We start from the raw sequence: 20,578 nt of genomic DNA, 5'->3' as shown, positions 1-20,578 counted from the left end.
GGATAGGACTTTTTCTTTCTGAACTTGTATTTTCCACCTCTGTCCCTCTCCAACCCTTCATCCTGCACTGCCTGCATCTGTCCACCAGGGCTCAGCAAGCTTCCTGCCAGGCTTCATGAGTGGTGGGAGGTAATTAATGTGTGCTTAACACTATTACATTATGCACTGTAAGTGCAAAATTGACCAAAGCTTCCTTTGCAGTGGATGATGATGAGCAACAACACCCACATAACATGTAGGCTATTCAGTTGTGGATCTTGCATGCCTTTATTCCTGGTCCATCCCTCTCTGATATACAGTTTGTGCATTTTTTTACCTTGCAGTATTTATTTTGGTAAGGCCTTTTGTTAGAAAAAAATATTTTTTAAAGTCTCCCAAAAATGCACTTCCCTCTAAACTTAAAACCCCCAGAATCCCCCCTAAGAGACCTACATGTACACACATCCTATAAAATAAAAAATTATTTTCAATTGCAACCACATTTTTAGTTGGAGAAAAGATACCTTTGAAGAAAATGTGACAAAAAACAATGACGTACACACCAAGAGACGTAGTGCAGGTCTGTTTAGCTTCAGACTGACACCAGTTTGACTCTGGGGTGTGGACATTAGTGGGTTTTTATGGAGCTTCGGAAACAAAGGCAGAACTGCAGGTGGGGAAAACCTGAGGGGGGAGCAAAGGTCAGGGTGCCCTGCTGTAATCTCCGTTCTGATAGTGGGTTGCGCAACCTGCTGCACTGCTGCCGAGCTGAGCTTACCGCATTGCAGATTACCTGAAAAGGGTAGGCAGTCATGGCCCTGCAGTGCCCGAAATGTCTACAGTTTTTGTTCTATCCAAACCACATACTAGAATTAATAATTAGGCTTAATGAATGCAGGCGGCCATGTGCTGCACTGCTCAGATTCGTATCTCTCACTTACCATAAGAAGAATAATTTGATCATATTAAAAATGAATACATTACTAGAGCACAAATAATTCAACTGGCAGTATCTCTACATGATTTTATAAAAGACACCACCAAAAACATAAGCCATAGGTTGTCAAAGAATTTTGTCATTAAAATGGCAAGCCACAATCATCCTTGGACTGGTCCAAAAATGTTAATATTTCTGGCACTCCATAACCGGGTTTGCGTATTTTAGATCTAAAATAAGATTCCACGATCACACGGACACCCACCGTGATCAGCCAGTTTCTTCACACCTGCTGGGATAAGCTGGGAGGCCTGTGTCATGAAATTCTGAGATGAAATCATTGGAGGGGAAGCAAAATATTCAATATGCAAAGCAGCTCTCCAGCATGACCTTTCCTTTGGCCTTGACTGTTTGACTCTGTTTTGTCTCCCAGATCTGCTATGCGACTATTGTGCTCTACGGCAGGTACTCTTGCTAGGTAAGGCCTTACTTTTTAAAGCTTCTGAGGACTGCTTCATATTCACATTTTGAAATGAATTGTTGAGGTGTGAGCTAAGGGTTTAACTTCGGATTCTTTTTTTTTTCTTGCATTCTCTCAAAATTGAACTCCTTATGATATTCATATGTATTAGGCATTGATACTTTAATGAGAAATTCAACATTTTCCATATAATTATTCACTTATAATTGACATTGTTTATTAAACTGAACACTGCAATTGTCTGTCTTGTTTCTTAGTGTGAGACAAAACTCAACATGCAGCCCATGCATAATAATTTAGTTGGACATTGATTAACCTCAGAGGAATTAACAATTAACTAAAGTAATAAAACACATTCTCTGGCACTATTTTAACCTTTTGACGTTATTACTTCCATTGTGAAGTAGCACTAGCAACTTCGTCACTTAAAAACAAAATAATTAACCTTTATTTTGTCTGTTACGGAGCAGTGTTTAGCATTATGTCATTCGTAAAAGTAAGTAATAAGTTCAAGTTCAAAAGTAATAATAGAAATTATTTTTGGACATATTCATCTCTGTCACCCATGCATTGTGCAGAAAGATGAATCTCCCAGATTAAGCATTTTATTACTGCCCCGTAGTAAAGTCTTTGTAACCAATTTAAAGAAAATAATCTTGCAAATACTGGATGGCAACCATGTCAATTTCTACCCAGCACAGCTCTCATTTATCATAAGGTCTGTCTCTTGCAGAAAATACAACAAGAGAAAGTAAGAGAGATATATGGTATAGCTTGAGAGATTGGAGTCTGGAAAAGCACAAAATACATAGATCAGGACTGACAGGGAGGAGCAAAATTTCAACATAGGTCTCAACTGTGTCCCCCCCCCCCCCCCCCCAAAACCTACAACGATACATGTGATGCTGTTCAAGGCAAGACTTGGAGATCAAACAGTTGTTGAAGGGACCCCACCCCCATTCCCCCTCTCTGGTGACCTCCCGACTCCTTCATTCCCACCTGGTGAAGTGGGAGGGGCTAGGGAGGCTGGGCTGGTTAATATTCCATTGGTTTCAGAGGACGACGGGAAAAACGATAGACGGAACTGGGCCATTAAAAAGAGGAGGTAAAGTCTGATACTGTGTGTGTGCGTGTGAGAGAGAGAAAGACAGAGACAGAGCATGTGTGTCTGAGCTGTGTGTAACTGATACCTGGAGGACATACAAGGACCAGTATCATATTGTTGGCTCTACTCAGCTGCGTTGGGATTACAGTCTACATTCTTACCTACCTTGCGTGGCCAGGTGTATAGTGGAGATCCACAGCCCCATGTGAATACTGCCATCATCAGATTTTCCCTCTTCCCCCCCCTCCTCTCGATTCCCTGTCTAACTTGGCCAGGTGAGTGCGAACACAAACCTCCATTGCCTTCAGACTTCACTCCCTGGCGTTTGGATTCTTGAAGTCCAAAGGTGACCTGCCTTTTCGGATCAGGTGAGCTACAGCTGGTTTTGGTCTGCAGGAGTCTGTCCTTGTCATGTTTGGCTTGCAGAAAAATTCATGTAATTTCAGAAGCCATTGTGAGCTATGGTTGGCTTTTATTCTAACCTCTTCTGGTGTGTATTTTAGGAAAGAGTCCTGAATACCCTGAATGAGAAGCTGATATTACCCTCTGAATATATACAAGGGAATGTTTTTTTAATTTGTTTTTAGTTTGCCGTTTTTGAGCACTGTGGCATTGCACAGGAGATATAACTTTTTGTTTGCTATACCTGTGTATCTGCGTGTTTATGCAAGGTCAGAGAGTACACAAGTTAATATTGCTAAGGAGTGAGAGTCAGGTTGTTATTTCTGTTGAAAATTTGTTGTGCCAAATCTTGGTTCTGTATAGCTATACTTTTAGCAGATGGTGTACCTACCCTCAAAATTTTATTTAGGAAATAATAATATTCTTAACTACATATTATACAATATGGCAACTGACAATTATGTTTGAACTAGCAGCTCTAGTGCTCAGCTCTATTGTGCTGAGCTGAGGCTGCCTCTTACAAACACCATCCTTTTATTTTCTTTGGATTGCAGCAGGGACTTTGTGACCTCCCTTGATTTTGCGAGTAATCTGTGCAGTGTTCAATGTTCAGGGTGAAAGGACAGTAATTGGCATCACGTGTGAAACAGGAAGTATGGTCTGATCTGGGTTTGTCAACAGTGGTGCCTTGCTCTGTAGATCCTGGCTATTACACAAATTTTGAAATCAGAAAGACTTGGTATTGTTACTGGATGCTACATTTAGGATTGCTGAGGGAATCTGTATGTTAACTAATGTACCATAGTTACTGCCAGTACCCATCAGTGGTTTGATTTTAGTCTGTATGCCAGTCAAAAAAATGGCTAATGAGTCACAAAGACTTTAAAATACCATTTCTAATAGAGGCAACATTTTATACAGCATGATCTATTAGTCTATAATCTATTAGTCTAATCAGTCTATATATTTGTAAAATCTCCATCTGAACATTCTGGAAACTATTTGTATGTCCATCTACACTAAAAGGCAGCCAAAAACTATTTGTTCATTTATTCACATCTAACATGAAAACATGCAGTGAATATAATTAGAGATCACAAAGAGGTGTTAAGCAGGATGCCTTCTTTTCGTGATCAAAGACCACCACTTTTGCTGATCTGAGTGTTCACATTCATTTTTCTCTGTCCTGTTAAAAATGTCTGGGTTAATACATATAGTTAAACTGCATTTTAAAAGCATTTTAAGACCTGGTAAACAAATGTAAATGAGAGGATGTGTCTGGCTATAGTTTATTTTAATATTGCATCAGTCTAAACAGTACGCAGGAGGGTTACTGCTCCCTGTAGAGTCATAGGATCTAATTATTTCCATGTTGGGTTGCATCACATTTGGCCTGTGGTTAGGCAGTCTTTGTAGAAACAAATGTGTCAATATGCATGGTATCTCCAGCAGTCTTGGTTGATTTGCATTATTCATTGAGAGACCCCACTGAGCAGGGCAACACACATTTATCTGAAAGCTTCACTGTACTGCTTCCTTCAGACTCATGATGGGAAATCTAGTAATGCCTCAATGTGCAAATTGTGTGTTTTCTGATTTTAAAAGTAAGAATTTCCAACAGACATAAAAATAGTTTTTCAGTGGTTACTGTGAGTGTGTGTGTGTGTGTGTGTGTGTGTGCTCGCACTTATTAAATAACTTTACATATTAAATAACTACATACTCTATACTGACATTGAAGTGGGTATTATTTTTATTACAGTTATTTTCTACAATTTCTATGTAAATGGCTTTCTCATGTATCCATAAAATGCCTCCCCCAACCCCTGCATGGCGCACATATAAGTAGCTCTATTAGACAGCATTGTTTGTATGCTTGTATGTCCAAGTGTGTACCTGCTGCTGCAGCTGGAGAAGCTATGTGTGTGGGTATATAACTGCTCTCTGTCGCTCCAGTCATGGAGGAACTCGTACAGAACCTGCGACTGCAGCTGGAGAAGCAGTGTGCACTGAATAAGGAGCTGCATAGTCAAAATCAGGATCTGGGTAAGGCAGCCCCTCACTGTCCCACCTCTTCTGCTGTCCTGAAGCACAATATCATTACACTAGCACTCTTCATCTCAGTTTTTTTTTTAAAGTCTTATGTTAAAAACAGTGATGGTCCAACACCCTGAGATGAATTGGTTTTTTCACTGCCACTATTTCCCATAATATAAAATTAAATATTCGCATTTATGTACTTTATACTTCATAACATACATATACATTCATGTCTTCATAAAACATAAATCATCCAAAGGATTCCAAGTTCCGGCAGTGGTCTCAAATTAAGAAATATTTGTTTTATGATGTATATTGTAAATTATCTTTTGCTAATTTACCACGCCAGCACATGTGTGTGGTTAGCATCTGCATGTAAAGCCACAGTACATCATAGTTTCATAATTTAATCCTAACACAGCATCAGATATCACCTTTGTCATTACTGGTATCCACTAGTTATGCTCCCACCTCACTAAAAAAATCCATTAATGAGACTGTGAATTTGGGCTGATATTAATTAAACTGTAGCTGAAGAACATTATTTAATTTCAATAACATTATGCTCGAGTTTGCTGTGTTTGGCCATATCATTCATTGTGGAATTAGAAAATATTAACTTAAACTGCTCTCTTTCCCCAGAGAAACGTTTAGAGGAGAAAGAATGGTTGCTCAAAAACCTACAGAGTCGGTTTGACCAGCTGGGTAAGGGTAATTACAAAATGAGTTCAAAGGAATATATGATATATGGGTGTAACCCAAGGGTTTCAAACCACTGGTCCTGTTGTGCTGCAGTCTTGGCTGATTTTTGTTTTCACCCTTAAAATCAGCAACCAATTCAGACACAAGAAACTAGGTGAGGTGTGATTACTGTGTGCCCAACTGCTTTAATTGATCTATCAGTGTTGAGTAAATGCTGCGTAACAAAGCGCAACCTGTGGCTCTCCAGGACCAGGGTCACAGACCCCTGGTGTAGTACATCATTGGCACTGCTGACAACATCCTGTTGCTCTCCACCAACACTTAAAAGGCCACTCCTCCAGCCAGTATAACTATTCATTGTGTTGCCCACATTCAGAATAATGTTTTTTTCTTTTCTGATGTACCACATATAATACTTTAGTCCACAACAGAAAATGGGCCTCATTCAGAAAACCTTCTTAAATTATTCTTTCTTTTGTTCTTAAAAATGCTCAGACGCAAAATGGAACATTTTCGAGATTCATGACACGTGTGCAGACTTTTGTTTTTGTGCATATCCCAGGTGTATGAGATGATGAATGCTGGCTGTTTGTAAATTTTATGCGCAATCCTGTTCATGTGATTTGCATAATTAAACTGCAATGAACAAATACAGATAAAAAAATGATGAATGCCGAAAATGTTCTTGGAAACGTTCTTACATGCAGTTTATGATCAAATGTGATCGTACACGTTTCGTGAATGAGGCCCAATATGTACAAACCCAGGTATAATGACTCCCCTACTAGATTTGTTGCCTTTGCACATTATTTTCCCATTCAAAAGACATCTACACTTAAATAAGACATAAAAGTCACCCTTTATTCTGACGGTGAGACAGAACATACCAAATAATGATTTTTGTATGGGTTTCCTCTCTATTTTAGATATTTTCAGCATGAGGGCTCAGTTGCTGTTGATGGTTAATCAGACACCCCCTGTATGAGTCATACCATTTTTTGACACCTGTGGTCCCCTCTCCTGTACCTGTCCCAGATTGCCCTCCTGAGAGGAGCAGTAATGACAGTGAGCCAGAAGTGAGGAAGAGCCGGGCGGCTGTCATTGCACCAGAGCCTCTTCCTGAGGACCTAGAGATCACAGAGGCACAGGTCAAGAAGACTATCAGGTACCAAAAGCCACATTCAGGGCTTAACATACATGTAGAAAATATGACATGACCCCACTATTATGGATAACTGGGGGCGTTATACAAAACCACATTATACAACAATATGAAGCTCAGGAGAAGCTCTCTAAAATGTTCAGAGAAGTACAGAAATGTAAAAGTTATGAGGAAAGATTGAAGCCACTGCATCTATTCAAGATTACTAAAAGGAGTTTAAGTGTAGCATAGTAATAGTAATCAGATTGAAGAAACATATGTTGCATGGGCAGAAATTACTGATAGGCAAATTTTGAGCTTTTTCAGAAATTTAGTTTTTATACAGAGATTGCAATGCATAGGACAGTTTGTATGGTCATATACTGTAGTACAGGTAAATACCCTTAAATGTTAAGGCCAGGCTTGATGCAGTGCCATTGAATTCTGTAGATAAATGGCAATTGGCTGAATGGCTTGTCCTTTTTTTGCATTGTACACTTTGTTCATACTTTTTGTTCTTATGCTTTATAGTGACAATCTTCCCACATTTATCATTCATCTATGATAAATGGGTTTAGAAGTTTTACTGGTTTTACAGTGAAACTGATTTCACAGTTTCACTTCCTATCGCCAGAGGTTTGGTATAGCTAGAGCAGGGGTGGTCAAGTCCCATGGGGCTGCCGTATTTAAAGTTTTTGTGGTTTCCTTTCAGTCATCTGCCTTTCAGTCACGGTCTTCAGATCAAGGTGTCTAGATATCTTTAGCCAATCATTGACCTAAAATGAACCACTACACTGGAGTCTGTCAACTGTGTGCTCGGGTTATGGATAGGCAGTTCATGCATTATTTATTTCATGTGCAACATATGCCTTCACAATTTTGATATTTACTTAAAGATACATTTTCTGTGAGACATCAAAATACAATACATTTCCAAAGTATGTGGACACCCCTTCAATTAGTTTTTTTGGCTATTTCAGTCACACCCATTGCTAACAGGTACATAAAATAAAAATAAAATAAAGTGTACAGCCATGCAATCTACATAGGCAAACATTGGCAGTAGAATGGGTCGTACTGGAGAGCACAGTGACTTTCAACGTGGCGCTGTCATAGAATGCCACTTTCACTATCTGGTAGTCTGACAGACAAATCTGGGTTTGGCGGAATGCACAGTGCCCTGACCTCTACCTCATCAAACACCTTTGGGATGAATTGGAATGCCAACTGTGAGCCATGCCTTACGTCCAACATCAGTGCCCAACCTCACTAATGCTCATGTGGCTGAATGGAAGCGAATCCCCACAGCCATGTTCCAAAATCTAATGGAAAGCCTTCCCAGAATAGTGGAGGCAGTTATAACAGCAAAGCTGGGAGTCCAAATCTATACTAATGCCCTTGGTTTTAGAATGAGATGTTCAACAAGTAAATGGTAAATGGACTGCATCCGAAGCGCTTTACAATTGATGCCTCACATTCACCCATTCACGCACACACTTACACACCAACGGTGAAAGGCTGCCATGCAAGGTACCAGTCAGCTTGTTGGGAGCAAATAGGGGTTAGGTGTCTTGCTCAGGGACACTTTGACACGCCCTGGGCAGGAGATCGAACCGGCAACCCTCCGACTGCCAGACAACCGCTTTTACCTCCTGAGCTATGTCGCCCCTAATGCATGAAGTACATGTGGGTGTGATGTTCAGGTGTCCACATACCGTTGAAATGTAGTAAATTTTTCCCATCCCTACCAAGGGTGTTGTGTGGGCACTGTGCAGTTGAGATATCGGAGATCATTTTTGACTGGGGCTATTTAGCAGTTCTGGTGAGGCAGAAACCAGTGGGATGTACAATGCCCTCCGAAAGTATTGGAACGGTAGAGTGAAATTTGTTACTTTTGCTATACACTACATGGTATAAAGCATTTGGATTTTGAAAACAAAAGATTACTATGAGATACTATGTAGCTTTTGAGTTCCCCCATTTTCAGTTGTTCAAAAGTGTTATCCATTGCTCAGGTGTTTCGTTTTGCATGGATTGTTCACACAAAAGAGCAGTGAGTTTTGAGTCTTGAATTTAGCCTTTGTTTAAATTTGTGGAGATTGCATTTGGAGTTAGAAGGCATACACCGTCATGAAGACCAGAGGCCTAACTACGGCTGAAAAACAAATAATCTGTAAGGTGAGAATTAATTAAGACGGACAGGACTGAAATTGGGTATATCAAGTACTGCAGTTTGGAAAGCCTTGAAGAAGAAAGAGACCACTGGTGGACTTGGTAAGCAGAATACAGGCTTTACTGCAAGATGCAATCATCTCATCCACAGCAAGAATTAAAAGGCCAGGCTAGAATTCACAAAAAAAATACAGACACAAGCCATAACAAAGTGTTATGGACTGATGAGACCAAAATAAATCTTTACCAAAGTGAAGGAAAGCCAAAGGTGTGCAGAAATGAAGAATCATGATCCAATCTGTGAAATATGGAGTTGGTAGTGCCATGCCTTGGGCATGTATGGCTGCTTCTGAAACAAGCTCATTTGTCTTTATTTATGATGTAATGGAGGATGGCAGCAGTGGGGCGAATTTGGAAGTGTACAGTCATATTATTTCTGATTATGTACAAATAAAATTCCTCTTACTTCATTGGCCAGTGTTTCATCCTACAGCAAGGCAATGACCACAAACACACTGCCTATGCAACTAAAGCATTCATCAGTTGGAAATAGTGTTTTGACTGGCAAAGTCAATCACCTGATTTAAATCCAACAAAGCATACATTTCACTTGCTGAAGAGGAAACTGAAGATCCTCACCCATTTAGGGGGTGTTCTATTTAAAGCTTTATAACTCCAGATGTGAGAATCACAGAGGCCTTGAAATGGCTTAAGTGACACTTGTACCATTTACAATACTAGATTAGTATATATTCATAATTTAGGTAGAAATAAAGTGCCACAAATGCAGGTATCATGGTGAAAATTCAAAAATGATGTTGTCCTCCTTTAGTTTGAAATTAAATACGGAGAGATCACTAATATAAAACAGGTAAAAGTAGAAGAGTGCACTCAGTAGAGCGCAGATCTCCACCAGGCATGTTAGTTTTGCTGATGCAGCAATAGAGGCTACACAATCAATGCAACCAGACAAATACAAAAATACAAGTTTTTACCATGTGCCACTGAAAATCCCAAAAACGCTGATTCAGTGAAGTAACACTAAAGGTGGTGACATGTTAGCTAATTTAATTCATATCAGCCACGATGTGTTAGACAGAGCTAACGTTGACGTTATAGTCTGGCACTTTCATTTCAAATCCGGACAGGAACAATCTGGACGGGAACAATTCCAAAAGACCAGCGATGTAAAATATCAATTTCAATGTGAAAATCCCAACAAAATAATAGCCACATATTCAAACATTAACGTACCCTGTTAGTTGGCGGATTATTTTGTTGCCATTTTAACGTTGAAATGGACATTTTACATTGCTGGTCTTTCATTCCAAATGGAAGCAGTTGTTGATCACTTGTGGCCCCTACCAGCCGGTTAGGAGGAGTGAGGAGTTAGCAGTCAATGTATTTCAATGGACAATGATGGAAATTAATTCAAATAAAATACTTGTTGTTGACCGATTTGCAAAATATTTGAGAATTCAGGTCCTTGGCCTGCTGCCAGCACGCACAAATGCATAATCCCCTCCAGCCTCTCGCCTGGCGGAGATAACTATACAGGTCATAAACACCTTGACTACAAGTGTGCAAAATCTGAAGGTGATCGTGGTGTATTAAAGAAAAACACTGAGACACACTGAGGTATTTTGACCCAAGTGGGGATTCATATGGTAAAGAGCTTAATGGTTATCAGTAATGTGATGGTATAAAAATTGGCATCACGTACTGAAAGTTTTCTGTCACGTTGTTCTTGAGACCCATGTAAAGGATATGTCGTTGTCAATAAAAGCAAAAGTAAAGTGCATTAAATTGTCAGCCTCCACTTCCTGAACTGAACCCCACCGTGTCCGTAAGGACACAACAGTGAAATGTGGAACTACTAAAGAAAAAGGAAGCAGTATGCCCTGCCAGATATATCCAAAATGTCTAAACTGAGCATTGCTGTAAATCGTAACTTCATAAAATCATTCACTACAAATCAACCATTTTGACTCACTTTTGCATCATTTTCAAGTGTACATCTTTTCCAGAGGTAGAAAGTCCAGGGGTCAGAAAGTAAAAGTCCTGCAATGTTTTTCTTCCGCCCATGAACCTCAGTCAGCTGATTTCACTAATTAGTTTTACCACCTGGCTGAAGAATTGTGCTAATTAGCAAATTCGGAGAACTGGTTCAAAATACTGTGGAAGACTTTTGCTTTCTGAACCTGGATTTTCCACCTCTGATCTTTTCATCAGTATAGTGGTCTATGACATCTACCAAAAACCAAAAACCTATCCAAATCCTCACCAAAAATGAATAAAATACTTGTAAATTATAGCGTGTATACAGACGGATGACAAATTAAAGGAAAAAGCAACGTCAAGTGTCTTATAATAATGACCCACTTACGCCACATTATGTCAAAAAAGATCCATGAACAATAAAATTCCCAATGTTAATTTTTGCTAATTGTGCTATCTTGCAAACAATTAAATAAATTTGACAAATTGAAAGACTAGCACACATACCTATTTGTGATATAATGTGGGTTAAGAGCATAAATAATCCCTCTAACTATGAAAAGCACATAATTAAGAAAAATAACAACTTTCTGGGTTTGCAGTTGTAGTTGGAATTAATTTTAGCATACACGTAAGGGTACTCCAGGACCGAGGTTGGGAACCACTGCTGTACTAGATAAGAGTTATCAGTCAAACTGGAATGAACTGAAAAGAGTTACAGCAGTGTAAAAAGCAAGTGTGGTTTTGTGGCCGATGTAAATGCCTACCCCCGCTTTCTATTTGCATGTTTATTTCTCAAATGAATAGTTCAAGACAATAAATGACCATTGAATCATGAAATCTTTACATGTAAAACCAAACTACATGACACTTAGAAACTTTGTATTTCAGATAGCTGTTGTGTATCATTTACTAATAAAGCTTGAACACAGAGCTTGTTGTTTCCACTCATAGCAGCACTGAATGTCTGAGTTGTGCAACCTCAGGAAGTTGGCATCCTGGCCACTAGGGGCGAAAGGATTAAGTGCTATGGAAGCAAATACTTGAATTTATTGCTTTTACTTTTAAGCTCATCTGTTAACATACTTTTGCCCAGCTCTAAGTGAGGGGAGCCAACAGAAAAACAGCTGTTTCTGTAAAATGGTAAAACACTTATACATGTAAATACCATCTCATAAAAAACACGTTTTCAACGTACAAAAATGCCAAGTTACTCAAAAGTATTGATATCAAAATGAAGCCAAGTTACGGTACTACAAACAATATAGGCTATCTTGCCTCACCGAAATTACATAAGATGTATTTCAAAGCAATGCTACCCAATATTTCCTCAATTCTTTCAAGTCACTTGGCCCTGTGTGTATAAGCATGCACTACATGGACAGGCCAAACATATGTGTGGATGGCTCTCTCACAGTCAAGATTGATTGAATAGGCGTGTAAATGTCCAATTTGTATTGGTATGTATGTATTTCGCCGCCCAGCCTTTTTGTTGCGTGAATGATAGTATGTTTCTTGGTATAAGTGTGTGTTCGTAAATGTGAATGTAACATGCTGCGAGGGAAATGTCCCCATGGGGATAAAGAAGTTCTCTATGTATGTATGTACAATATGTATTTTACATGCAGTATTTATTGTACGTAGCAAATATACAATAACTTGTACATGTACTCAAATTCAGTTCAGAAGCAAGTATAAACATGTTTTCTGGAGAAATATGCTTCCTGTAATTACTCAGCAGCAGTTTTGTACATGAATTTCAATGTGTTCTATGAGGCAATTCGAAATATTTGACTCTTTGATCTGACAAAAAGTTTGCATGTAAAATGGTAAGATTACAAAACACAGGGCCAAGTGACTTGAAAGAATTGAGGAAATATTGGGTAGCATTGCTTTGAAATACATCTTATGTAATTTCGGTGAGGCAAGATAGCCTATATTGTTTGTAGTACCGTAACTTGGCGTCATTTTGATATAAATACTTTTGAGTAACTTGGCATTTTTGTACATTGAAAACGTGTTTTTTATGAGATATCATTTCTTTTTGCAAAGCGTTTTATTATGAGAGTGAGAAATGCGAAGTGACCCTGTAAGAAACGGTTGTGGATTATGGCTATCCTTGTGTGAATTTGTACAGTGTGATGAGCGTGCACTGTTTAGCAGTTTCGGTTTGCTATATGTGTAAAACAGTGGCTGTGACAAAGGGTGCGGTGGCGTAAGCATAAACGCAACAGAAACGCAGGTGAAATATGGCCAGTGTATGTATGTACTCACGGATTTGACGGCCATCCAACGAGCCTTGATTGAGAAAAGAATCAGCAAGCCCGTAGAATTAGAGCTGCCTAGGTCGCAACTTGTGTACCCTGCTGTCCTGCTCCATTGTCTGTTATTTCGTGGAGATGCACTTTTAGTGTTTGTAAGGTTTATAAGGCATTTTGATAGGCTTATCTGCAGGTGGGAAATCCTGCTCGCTGTTTTGCTAAGCTAGAACTGGAAAACGAGAATACGAGCAGACGCATATGTCCCAGCAGGCTTTGCATATGAGAAAATAACAACAGTGTGAGAGAAATTAGGACGAAATGATGAAATTGCGTAGTTGAAACAATATGTTTTTAGCAGAATGGGTATGTAGGTGAAGGTTGAGATGATCACAGACTATAGTGCGGAGTAAATAAAGTAACCATGAGCGAGCTTAGTTTCCTTATCGAACGGTATATATAACAGTCTGTATGAAGCATTAGTTGTTAAAGTGGAGGGTTAAGTAACGTGTGAAATTTATTGCACTGATGTGCTTTTCTCATGTTCAGTAGTAGTAGTTATAATTATGAGTGTGTCATGATTTTAAATGTAATGTTTTAATGGGGAGTTGCAGAACGTACATACGTAGTAATTGTTTGTATGTGGCTAGATAGCGAACAGAGCGAGGTAACATGAATGTAGAAACGTGGCGTTTGCTGATAAGAAGGTTTTATACGGTAGCCAAGTGAAGAAATATAGTTAGTAGAAATGGCAGAGTGGTGAACCGGTGTAACTTTTTAATAAAATGAATACATTTGCCGTCATGAAATGCATATGGGTGGCCGTGAGTGAGTTTTGGTAAAGCAAATATAAAAGCGTAAGAAAACGTTAGTGTAAAGGAGGAAATTATCTGCCTGAGGGCGAGGCGGGACTCAATCCTTAAACCGGAGGTTTACCAGTCTGTGACTTTGTTAGTGCAGCACCATGACATAGCTATGGAATGCCTGAAATATCATTAGCAAACCTGTCCGTGGTTTTAAAGAAGAACACAGGCCAGTAAGCACAGAAGAGCTCCTGTTGAATCCATATGGCTTTGCAATATTATAGTCGGTTAATAACTGAACATGCAGACGGTACGTCATAATGCAGTGTATACGTTCGGTGAACGGCGGGTAGATATGGTGCAAAAACAATAATTGAGAAGTAGTAGACAATTATTAGTGAGGGTAAAAGCAGGTTAAAGAAACATGTCCCTAGCTGGGTTTGAACCTAAGACCTCATGGTCCCAAGACTGTAACCCTACTCACTAGGCCACAGGCAGATTAGCTGTTTGAAGTGGAAATGTTTAAGAGTAAGAAGGTATGGGTATTTTGCGTGTGTATGCAAGTTTTTGATTGGGTCGTGAGGGTGAGGATTTGGCTGATGTCGGTAAAATGTCCAATGGGGAGACATGTTGTTAGTGGGATAGGCGACAGGAAAAATAAGAATGAGAAGAAGAAGAAGAAGAAGAAGAAGAAAGAGAAGAAGAAGAAGAAGGAGAAAACGCAAAATCCCCTTAGTTTGGGGCTTTATTGTGTGGACATGTGAAGTTGTTTATGAAATCTGTCTGTTGAAATGGGGTCAGAATGTACAGAATTCAATGTTTTTAAGGGCTGAGTGTCTGTGGCTGTTGTGGTTATTTCTGTGGGGAACCCTGAAAAGTGCCAAACTCTCGGTGCTGTATAGGTATGGGGCATGCCCCCGCCAAGGCATAACTTGGCGGGATGGCATACCTGCCATCCCAATCCCAATGTATAAACAGTTGACTGTATGTACTTTTGTCTTATTAATTTTTTGATTTCAAACCCAAATGTCTAGAGTATAGCAAAAAATGACAAATTTCACTCTGCTGTTCCCATACTTTTTGAGGGCACTGTATACCTCTCCACTAACACCTCCCGATATGGAGCAAGGTGCAGAGATTTTTTGGAGAAGTCAAAAATGGCCTATCTGAGTTTTACAGTCAGTCATGAATAATGTTGAAAATGACCCCTTGAGGCAAAACAGCACAATTGTTTTCTCTGGGGTCAGATATTAGTTTGAGAATGTTTACTGAATATTAATGATCAACTAACCCAGGGTTGGCCAATATTGGTCCTGGAGAGCCACCACATATTCTGGACTTGTTAGAACAAGCTGTTTGTTAGAACTCATTTGATCAATGAAACAAATTAATTGCACATTTAGCTCATCTCACAGTCAAATCTGAAGGCTGATTTTGAGATGAAGACAGGATTACAGGTTGGCCGCCCATGAATCAGTGTTTGAATGTCACCTCCCCACCATTCTACTTTTCCCCACTACTCCTCACCTCCCCACCACTCCATCTCACTTTTTATTCCCAGTGAAACCAGTCTGATTGTCAAGGCCATCCAGAAGAATGACTTCCTGAGCCGGCTAGATGACGAGCAGATCACAATGATGGTGGAGTTACTGGTTGCAATAGATAAGAACCCGGGTGAGGTGGTCATCACTGAGGGCTCGGAGGGTGACAGCATGTACATTGTAGCAGGTGACTTTAATAACTTTTTAAAAATATCTTACTCACTTGTGTATGAACAATTATTATTTTTATAATTTATTTAATTATTATTTTTCTGGCAGTACTGAGATAGTGACTTCTCTGCAGGCTACAGCACGCCTATGTTATTTTAATTTCTAAGAACCTGTCAACTTAAAAGTATTTTTTACATTTTTATTGTTATACTGTACAAACATACAAACAAACAAACAAGTATGGTAAGAAACACACTGGAATATAGCATGCAACAATATTACACAAAAAACAAACACTCAACCATTTAAGATAACACAAAGCAAGCCATACAGATACAGAACATTAAACCTTATACATTGTCTTAGAAACTATATGAGAAATTGCATTAAGGAATACAGAATTAGAGAAAACATTGTGGTAACAAAGATTGCAATACATGATTTTGGGGGCATGAACAAGATGAGGAAACATTACCTTTACAAGTTACATGAACAGTGAACAATCACAGTATGAGAAAATAATGTAAATATCACAGCCTGCAATTTTGCCTCTGGTCTAAAAGGCGCAGTATTAAATTGACACTCACCATATGTTGAATTTGTTGATTTTAAATCCTTTTGATGTCTCAATGACTATGTTTGGATCAATATGCTAAAATGTAACTAGTAATGATACCAAGACAGGATTCAATTTTTTGTCTTTGTTTACCTTAGATAAAGTTTCATCTTTATAGATTTAGAATTTTCTTATCATAATTTAGATTAATTGGAATTAGCAACAAAATTACACAATTTATCACATTGTAATGCATCACCCCAATATCATATGATAGCTTCCATATAGGTTGTCAAAAATGAAAAAAGAATTTGGTAAATTAGGGACAACAAATATATATAATCGAGAGGCCACCACTCAGGTAAGTCTTCTCAATTTATTAAGCAATCCCAGTATGTATAAAAATGGCTACAATTATGGTCAGCAGTGCAGGCAAAGTGGGTTGGCTGTTAGGGCATGTTTGGCAGGTAGGGGCTTCAGCAGTCTCAACTTGCTGATGATCACGGGAAGTTTATCACCAGTAAAATGAAAAGAAGCATACTTCCAGGCAACAATGTCCTTGCATTTAAAGGCAAAACAAAGCCAGCGGTCACAGATCAGCTGTGAAAAAATGTCAACCGGGAACAAAAGCATCCAGTTTCTTCAGTAACAGTTCCCCATTAAGTCACTATGTGTTTCCAGTTGTTTTTTCACAAATAATATTTCCCATAATAAAAATATATAATATTAATATTGTACCTTTCAACATAAATAATCAGGTTAGCACAAGTGTTTATGTTTCTTTTCACAGCCTGTCTAGTTGTGACTGCTTTAATTGTTTCAATTATTATTAAGACAAAAATTGTCCATCAGATTCTCAGACTTTCTCTATCATCATTGTCTGTGCCTTTTTAACAGCGGGAGAGCTGCAGGTCACCCAGGCTGGGCGAGATTTACGCACATTGACCTCTGGAGATGTGTTTGGAGAGCTGGCCATCCTTTATAACTGCAAACGCACCGCATCAGTCCAAGGTGAATCATTCTGTTGCATCCTTTGAGGATGGCAACATTTAAATCTTATTCAGAGTGGCTATGATCACTACTATGCTGGACAGAGAAAAGATTTAAAGGCAACAGAATTTTCTAACAGGATTATTATTATTATTAGGTCTGAATTCGATCTAAATTTAACTTATAGTTTCATGTAAGTGTAAATTTCTTCTTCACAGATGGAGTTTCACCAAATGAAATGTAATCATGGCTCAGATATAATGACAAATATTGACTGAATGCTAAATGAGCTAAATTATTAGCTAAATGAGCATTCAGTAGGATGGGCTATTAGATATTTATTAATAAATGCTGTAGGCTACCTAAATTTCAACCCCCATGCATTCAAATTTGTGACACATTTTTCATGGCATTTAACTGGGAAATGTAATATTTTGTTGGGCATTTAAGAAGCCCGAAAAGTACTAAGATGCCAAGGTTTTTAGTTTGCACAGATCCAACGACAGAATATGACATATGTGAGAAAGTATGTGTCAATGTTTGATTTTTGTATTTAAAAATATAGTAGACTTCTGCTATTGTTTCACACATATTTTGGCCGAGAATGATGACAGATGCATATGTAATGTTGCTGAGTTAATGAGGAGATAGTCCTTCTGTCTGTGGCTGAACAGGTCCAAGCTTACAATCTGCCATGACCTGGTGGGGAGTTTGTTTGTTGAGCATTGTCTTCTTGTGGTTTTTGAGCATCCTCATAGGAAGTTGAGCAGCTGCTGAAAAGGTCTTTTATTCCTGCTTGCATGTTGGGTCAATACAGCGTTTCTTCAGTTTGCCTGTAGCATGCCTCTCCTCTGATGTGACTTGAATGTATTTGGGCAGAGCATCTCTGCATGTAGTGTTTTGGGGACAATATCTTTCTACCTCGAGAACAAGATGCCATTTTTTGTGCCAACAGACATTGCCAATGCCAATATTATTGTGTAATGTGAGGTGTATCTTCTTCCACATCTGGGCTGCCTTTGAGAACCATATATCTCAGTGACTATGAACAGTTATCCTTGTAAGTGTGCAGTCTGCTTTGGGCTCCTGCTGCAGGAGGCAGATGACATATCACTAGTAGACACATTCCTCTGCCAGTACATTCTGCCTACTGAGAATGTCACTGCTGAACATTTCAGGTTGTGGCTTGTCTGTGACCTTCAGGCTATAGTTCTGTTGAATAATTAGCATGTTCTGAAGACCCTTGTGTACATTGAGGACCAGAATTTGTTGGACAGTGACACAATTTTTGTTGTTTTGGCTCTGTATTGTGGCACATTGGATTTGAAATGAAACAATAGAAAGGAGTTCAAAGTACAGATGGTCAGCTTTAATTTGAGGGCTGTCGCACGCCAGCGTGACCCCACTGAGAGGGAGATGCAGCAGTTCTGGGGAACACTGTTGGTTGCCACGTGGAGAGAGAGAGAGCACAAACACAAAATCAAATAAACAAACGTAACCCTTCCCTTTCATGGGTTCCAGGTGAAACAACAAATTAAAGCCACAAAGACAAAAGAAAGCAAAACTCAACGGCAGCCTTTCAGCTCACCATTTATAGCTAGCCCGCTTTTCAGCTCAAAACTCACTCTCTCAGTGTTTGCTCCGAACTGTGGAGAGGAGGACACTTTTAATCACCTGGGCTGATTAGCCAATGCAACCCAGGTGCATGTGCTGTCTCCACCAGCTGGCACAGCTGAGACAAATCCGCTTCTAAGGCGGACCGAATGCCACAAGGGCATTTACATCCATACTAGATGATCTATGTAGCAGTTACAGCACTTGTATGCATATTCTCCCCGCATTTTAGGAGACCAAAAATATTTTCACAGATTAACATAATCTTAAATAAAGTTGTCATATTTAGTACTTGGTTGCAAATCCTTTGCATCCGATGACTGCCTGGAATCTGTGACCCGTAGACATCACCAGACAGTGACATGATGCTCTACCAGGCCTGTACTGTACTGCACTCATCTTCATTTCTGTGTTTGTCTGGGGGGTCTGTTTACCTTCAGTCTTCAGTTCAGTTGGATTCAGGTTGGGTGATTGACTTAGACAGTCAAGATCATTCCACAGAAAAACTCCTTGGTTGCTTTAGTGGTCTGGGGTAATGGTCCTACTGCAAGGTGAAGTGCTGTCCAAAGAGTTCCTAAGGCATTTGTTTGGATCTGTGCAGATAGGATGGTTCTGTACACTTGAGAAATCATCCAGCTGCTAACATCTACAGTTATATCATCAATAAGGATAACTGAGCCAGTTTGAGTGGCAGCCATACATTCTCAAGCCGTAACACTACCTCTGTTATGTTTCACAGATGAGGTGGTATGCTTTCGATCATGAGAAGTTCCTTTCTTTCTCCACCTTTTCCTATTTCCATCACTTTGTTACAGATTAATAATTTTCTGATCTGCCCATAAGTCTTTGTTCCAGAACACTACATATTTTATGTACTTTTCAGCAAACTCACACCTGGCCATTTCTTCTTGAGGCCTATCAGTGCATCTTCCGGTGTACCCTCTGAGCTTATGCATGTGTAGTCTTCTCTTCATGGTAGTCTTTGACACATCTATGCCTACATCCTGGAGAGTGTTCTTGATCTGTTCAACAGTTGAAAAGGGGTTTTTCTTCACAATTGAAAGTATTCTTCAGTCAACCACAGAGGTCTTCCGTGGTCCGCCAAGTCTGGGAGGATAGACAAATTCATTAAGAAGGATAGCACAAAAACTGGGGATATCAAGTACAGCAGTTTGGAAAGTCTTGAAAAAGATAGAAACCACTGGTGGAAATAAACACCTTACAGGTTGGCCAAGGAAGACAACGGCAGTTGACGACAGACACATCCTAAGAGCGGTGAAGAAAAACCCCAAAACAATAGTCATTGACATCACCAGCATCTTCAGAGGGCAGGGGTGAAAATATCAAAAACCACCACACGCAGAAGACTTTCAGGGCAATACAGGCTATACTGTAAGATGCAAACCTCATCCACAGCAAGAATTGAAAGGCCAAATTAAATTTTAAAAAACTGCAGAGCAAAACTGGAACAAAGTTTTATGGGCAGATGAGACCAAAATATGCCTTGGAAACAATGGAAAGCTGAAAGAGAGGTGAAAGGAAGAAACCTATGCTCCAAAGCACCTCGTCCTCCCAGATGTGAAATATGGAGGAAGTAGTGTCATGGCTTGGGCATGTATGGCTGCTCACTCATCTTTGCTGATGATGTAATGGAAGATGGCAGTAGCTGGATGAATTTGGATGAGTAC

The 20,578-nt window shown here is 39.3% G+C and overlaps 1 protein-coding gene across 2 annotated transcripts in view; it reads left to right on the top strand.

Moving 5' to 3' along the window:
• The first annotated feature begins 2,337 nt into the window (after positions 1 to 2,337).
• The window catches only part of prkg3 (protein kinase cGMP-dependent 3), a 43,085-nt gene continuing 24,844 nt past the window's right edge, over positions 2,338 to 20,578 (top strand). The window contains exons 1-7 of one of the 2 annotated variants that reach the window (XM_064339268.1): positions 2,338 to 2,502; positions 2,778 to 2,870; positions 4,861 to 4,950; positions 5,587 to 5,649; positions 6,682 to 6,811; positions 15,580 to 15,746; positions 17,184 to 17,297. In XM_064339268.1, coding sequence (XP_064195338.1) covers positions 4,863 to 4,950; positions 5,587 to 5,649; positions 6,682 to 6,811; positions 15,580 to 15,746; positions 17,184 to 17,297 — 562 coding nt within the window. In that variant the 5' untranslated portion in view covers positions 2,338 to 2,502; positions 2,778 to 2,870; positions 4,861 to 4,862. The other variant, XM_064339267.1, reaches the window with a different exon arrangement.

Source organism: Anguilla rostrata, chromosome 6 (genome assembly GCF_018555375.3).
Source record: "Anguilla rostrata isolate EN2019 chromosome 6, ASM1855537v3, whole genome shotgun sequence".
NCBI lineage: Eukaryota > Metazoa > Chordata > Actinopteri > Anguilliformes > Anguillidae > Anguilla > Anguilla rostrata.
Note: the sequence above shows the minus strand (reverse complement) of the source record. Positions and strands in the feature narration are given on the sequence as shown.